We start from the raw sequence: 6,000 nt of genomic DNA, 5'->3' as shown, positions 1-6,000 counted from the left end.
AGGGTACTTACTAACTTATGCAGCTTCTGCCAGCCAACTGAAATCCAGAACACATACACACAAGTCGAGAGGTGTGGCTTGGAAGTGAGAAGATACACACAAGTATTTCAGAGCAGTTAGGCACAGGGTCAAACTACAAAACAAACACTAGATGCAGCATCCTAGCCATGCTACAGATACGCGTGATACCTTCTCAGTGTCTCTGTGTGTACAGTGTCTAAGCCAGGCCCCTCACCAGACAGGATACTGTCTGAGAATGAGAACCAGCAGCGTGGATGGATTTTTCTCGAAACAGAATGTCAGGCTTCCCTTTGTTTTAAACACACAAAACGTCAAGTCAGCATTAACTGAACAAAACAGTTCAACTCGTCTGCTTAAAAGCATTTTGTTGTTGTTGTTGTTGTTGAAAAATAAATAAAAAAGCCTGGTTTCCAAGAAATTTTGTTTTGTTTTGGTTTGTTTGTTTGTTTTTAAGCAGGTGATATCAGAGCCTTCTCCTTTCTGCTCAGACATGTCTGGTTTTAATAGTGTAAATTATTTAACGGATGGAGCACTCTACAATTTCGCTATACTTCTCCCTGCACTGACTTGGTCGAAAAGCCGACAGAGTGGAGCACACAAGGGATGCTCGAAGATCTTTTGTCTAATATGAAGGAGTATGAAAACGCAACTCTTGTTTAAAACGGCAGGAATGGTGGAGATAGTTCAAATATGACGATTTTAGATAGGCTGAAGTAAACACCTGGCTCTCTTAGTGACAGGAATTTTTTTACTTTCCCTCCTCAGCCTTCTCTATCCCACCATTTTGTTTTTATGCCCTTAGCTGCATCTTTTCTAAACCTTTCTACTCCAAATCTGTTTTGGGAGTCTTAGCATCATTCTCCCTAGGCTTATGTTTTCTGGAAGTTTTATTAGCTTGTGGAAGTGCGGTGAAGTCTAACAGTGCTCTTGTAAGAGGGTAAGCCATTGGTCCAGGGCACAATTCTCTTTGCTACAGGCACCTGCTGCGACTTCTTTAGATTCCGCCCTCAGCTCTGACCCGAAGTGGGGGCTCTCTCTCCTGAAGACGGAGGAAGTGCGAGCGGCGGGAAGTTCAGGTCAGGTCCAATCAGGCACCTGAAGTTAGGTGGCGTGGGTGCCTGCGGATGCCCAGGGCGGGTCCCTACCGCAGGTCCCGCCCCCTCGACACAGCCATCACCGCAGGCTCCGCCCCTCGCGCCCCGCCCCGCCCCGGGGGCCGCGGCTAAAACCCGGAGCCGCTAGAGCAGAGCCCGGTGCAGAGCTGCTCGGCTGCCGCTGCCTCGGCCCGAGGCTGGGCCCTGGTGCTGATGCTGGTAGGCGGCGCGAGCTGGGCCCGCGAAGCCTCCTCGCCGCGGCGGTCGGGGCTCCCGCGATGATGGCGGAGCAGGTGAAATGCGCCTCGCCGGGGACGGGCTCCGGCGCGGGCTCCGGGCCGGTGGTGAACGCCGAGCTGGAGGTGAAGAAGCTGCAGGAGCTGGTGCGCAAGCTGGAGAAGCAGAACGAGCAGCTGCGCAGCCGGGCGGCCAGTGCGGCAGCCGCCCCGCACCTGCTGCTGCTGCCGCCGCCGCCGCCCTCCGCGCCGCCGCCAGCCGGGGCCTGCAGCCCGCTCAGCCCGCTCACCCCGCACAGGGCCCCGGCTGGCACGACCACCTCGGGCCCGGGGGCGCTGGGCCCCGCGTTCCCGGGCACCTACTGCTTGCCCAGCCCCGCGCCCTCTCTGCTCTGCAGCCTGCCGCCCGCAGACGCGCCCTTCGTCTACTCCAAACCCGCGGCGGGCTTCTTCGGTGGGGGTGGCAGCCCGGAACCGGGGACCGCGGGGACCCCGCCGGGGGAAGCCCCCGCGCCGCCCTTGCCGCCTCCAACGCTGTTGGACGAGGTGGAGCCGCTGGACCTGGACAGCTTGGCCTCCTGGAGCGAGGAGGACGACTACACCTGGTATTGACTGCTGCGCCGCGGTCTCCAGACCAAGAGTTCTGAGGCCCAGGACGCGGGGCGGGGCGTGGGAGGAAGGGGACCCAGCGGCCTAGCAGGTGCTAAGCCCTGAGCAGCTTTGCAGGAAGACAGAAACCTGTTTTCTGATAGCGCCTATTGGTCCGACTGGGGACTGGGGAGGAACTGATCCCAGCCATCTGCCTTGTGTTCTGATCTTTGCTGATTACCGGGTCCCAAGCGCCTCGTTAGCCTTAACTGCACAACTCCTGTCATCTTGTCATTCAGTCCTGCTCCTTTATCCGTGTGTGTGTGTGTGTGTGTGTGTGTGTGGTGTGCGTGTGTGTGATGGGAAGGTTTGGCATCTGCCTTCCACTGCTTATGGTTCTTTCCACTCAAACAAATGTTGGACAGGGTTGGTGTGCAGCCCTCCTTGGTAGCATCCGAAGCCACCTAGTGATGGGTGTCTTCTCAGACATCAGCTCTTGCAGTTGAGTTGCCATTATGCATGCCCTCTTTCTGTGGTTTCACTGATAACCCCTCAGATACTGATTTGGTTATTAAAAACGTGCTATCCTCCTATGTCAGGAATGGCGTTGGAAGCGGAGACTTGTTAGGGAATAGAGTGAGCAGATGGAGGCACTACTTATTCAAAAAAAATTGAACTTAGGGATTTTCATTAATCTTAAAAATGAAACCAGATTGAAGAAAAGTGCTTGTGCTGGCTAGTTTTATGTCAACTTGACACAAACTAGAGTCATTAGAGAGGAGGGAGCCTCAATTAATAAAATGCCTCCTTAAGTTCCTCTCTAATGATTGGGGGGAAGGGAGCTACCCATTGTGGGTGGTACCATCCCTGGTCTGGTGGTCCTGGGGTCTATAAGAAAGCAGGCTGAGCAAGCCATGAGGAACAAGCCAGCAAGCAGTACCCCCTCCATGGTCTCTGCATCAGCTCCTGCCTCCAGGTTCCTGCCCTGCTTGAGTTCCTGTCCCGACTTCCTTTGATGATGAACTGTGATGTGGAAGTGTAAGCTAAGTACAGGTCTTCCTCCCAGAGCTGCTGTTGGTCAAGGTGTTTCGTCATAGCAATAGGAACCCTGACTAAGTGCTGTTAGTGAGGCCTTATTATCGGATTTTAGGAACCTTTAAGGTTGATGATAAGGATGGTTATGCAATGGGAATTTGGTTAGCTGGGTGCCTATGTTCCACGAATGAGGACTTTTTGGAGGGACCAGTATCCAGACCTCGTGTTGTGCGTTTTCCTGCTGCTTGGCCCTGGAACGCTTGTCCTTTGGGGAGGACTTCTGCGAGTTTGCTTGCTTGCTAGGTGTACTCTAGGAGCGGTTGGAGGAGTGGAACTTGAGTTCTGCAGGGCAGCTGTGCAGGGTTCACTTCCGAATAGCAGGCAGGATGAAGAATTACATCTTTCTTGTGTCCTGGGTGCTTTTATTTAAAAAGAATCAGGTTTTGTCATCCTGTGCTTCTTTTTAACACGATTGCGTAGAAGGGACATGGGAGCTGGAGAATCTTACTGGTTTGGTATTAGGAACCACAATATTCCTTTTCTTTTACACTTGACACGACAATAAAACTTTTTAAGTTCTAAACACATAAATTGTAATCGTTAATTACTTTGATTTGAGAATTTTAAAAAAATTGTAATAAACATTTTGTGGACAGATCTATCGTCTGCCTCAGACTCTGCTTTTGGGAACTGTGTGAGCAGCCTGTGCCGCTCTGTTCTAACAGCTCAGCATTCGCTGGGACTTTAGGCCATTGTTTCTAAACTACATTGTTTTTGTAAAGCCTAAATGTCTTCCAGCCTGAGTATAGTATCGACAAAGGCTCTTGTAGTGGCTTTTGTTGCACTGATGCCTATAAACTCTCCTGCCAGTTTCAAATCATTTGAGCTTTTGCTTTTTTTTTTTTAACGACGATGTACATACAGTGGAAAGAAATTTTATAATTTTGATAGAAATACAAAGGAGCAATCCTTTAAAAGTATGGCATAATGAAAAATTTACTATTAATACTGTTAGTATTATTTTACCTTTCTTGAGATAAGGCCTCACATTGTAGCCCAGGCTGGCCCTGAAGTTCATGCCTTACTGCTTTAGCTTTTGGGTGCTGGGATGACAGGCATGTGACTCCATAATGGGCTCTCGAGTTTATTGTAGTGTTGGTGTTTACCTGGCTACATATAGTACATATGCCAAATATAGTTTTATATTTATATTTGCTTCTTTTGAAAGGGCTTTTACCACAGTTATCCAACTATTAGGATATGGTTGACTAGCTTTTTTACTCTATTTTGTCTCTTAAAAAATCCAAAGAGCATTGAAATAAATTTTAAAAAGAGCTATTTAGTGGAACCAGCATGTTAGTCTGGTCCTCACTGTGACTTGAAAAAATCTAAATTAAAGGAAATTTAACTGTAGTCATCAAATATGTTGGTAAATAATAAGAATTAGCCCTTCATTGCTTTTAAAGTACTTCTGGGGACATTTGATGCACTCTTTATGGAGTCCCTTCCTTAAACAGGAGGAGATCCCAGGCGGAGAAACAGGGGGGATCATTAATCTTAGCTGGATGCTTTCCAAGGCTTCAAGGTTTTCAGGTGACCTGATTTACAGATTTTTAAAAACATTTTATACATTATTTTTGTGTTGAAACATTTTAAACATTTTTAAATGGAAAGTAGCCGTCAAGACATCCTTTAAAGAATTTAAACCACCTGCTAATGTTCTCAGAGCACTCCAAGTTCCTGCATCCCTTTGAACCTTTCGTGCCCACCCCCAGTGCCACAGTAGCGTGCCTTTCTTTGGATTCTGTGGTAGGTTTGTGGCATGCCTCATTTTTATTTCTTATGTACACTAAGGAACAGCTGGAGTGGGTATATATAGTTTACATTGAAGTTCTCTGTCAGGCACTTGGTTTGCAAATCTCTTCTCCAAACATGTGGTTTGCTTCATAATCTTCTAGCAGTGTTTTCCAAGGGAAAAGATTTTATTTTTGATCAGGCCCAGTGGTTGGTACTGCTCATTCTTCCGGATCAATCATGATGTTAGTCTTAGAAACTACAGCGAAGGGATGTTTGCCAACCTTGGGACACAGGCTTTTATCTAGGGCTTCTAACAAAGGTTTTTCCTTTTCAATTTATCTTTTTTGGTTAACTGTGGGCATTGTATGGCATCTGGAGCTCACAGTTTTGTGAATGAACATCCTCATCCCTGTGTCATTTGTTCAGAAGACCATCCTTTGTTGACTTTTTTGCACTGTGAAAATTTCATGTTCTATGGTTGATATCATTTGGAGACTGTGTTTTTCTCATTGCTGTATATACCGGTGTGCCACACTAATCTGTCTTCATTACTATTGCTCTGTCCTGTTTGGCTTCCCATTTGTCCTGTTTGAAGGGTCTTCCCATTTCCGTGTGGATTTTAGAAATACACACACACACACACACACACACACACACACACACACACAAAAAAAACACTGCTACAGTTTCTATTGGAATTTTGTTAATTATAAAGATAACGTTAAGGACAACCTATGCCTTAATAGTATTCAGCCTTTGAACCACAAACCTGGTATATATCTTCTGTTAACTTATGTCATTAATCTCTCTCAGAATGGCTCTGTGGCTTCTACTGTATAAACCTTGTACACGTTTTTGTTAGGTCTGTACATGTGCTTGACAGTTTTCAAAATGCTACTGGAGACGGAAAGGGACGAATGTGAAAGTATCCGTATTTTGTTGCTGATGCATACAGATGCGCACAACAAAGTACATTGACCCAGCATCCTACAGACATTGCTACTAGACTCGCTAGTAGCAATAAGTAGATGGTGTTATCTGTGAAGAAAGACAGGCTTACAGTTGTTCAGTCCAAATATCCCTAGTCTGTTCCTAGTTGAAGCGGTAGGACCTCTGTAGAACATTGACAAGCAATGAGCCTGGTGTCTTTATCTTGCTCTCGGAGAGTGTTCATCTTTAAATAGCTCTTTAGTTGGGTTGAGGGGTTTCCTCAGCTTCCAGTTTTACTG

General features: G+C 47.1%; 1 protein-coding gene across 2 annotated transcripts in view; it reads left to right on the top strand.

The window, feature by feature from the left end:
- The first annotated feature begins 1,393 nt into the window (after positions 1-1,393).
- The window catches only part of Slain1 (SLAIN motif family member 1), a 42,355-nt gene continuing 37,748 nt past the window's right edge, over positions 1,394-6,000 (top strand). For both annotated transcript variants that reach the window (XM_038310527.1, XM_038310526.1), the window contains exon 1: positions 1,394-1,956. In XM_038310527.1, the coding sequence (XP_038166455.1) occupies positions 1,394-1,956 (563 nt within the window). The remainder of the gene's footprint in view (positions 1,957-6,000) is intronic.

The sequence above is a fragment of the Arvicola amphibius genome, chromosome 13 (assembly GCF_903992535.2).
Source record: "Arvicola amphibius chromosome 13, mArvAmp1.2, whole genome shotgun sequence".
NCBI classification, from domain to species: Eukaryota; Metazoa; Chordata; class Mammalia; order Rodentia; family Cricetidae; genus Arvicola; species Arvicola amphibius.
Note: the sequence above shows the minus strand (reverse complement) of the source record. Positions and strands in the feature narration are given on the sequence as shown.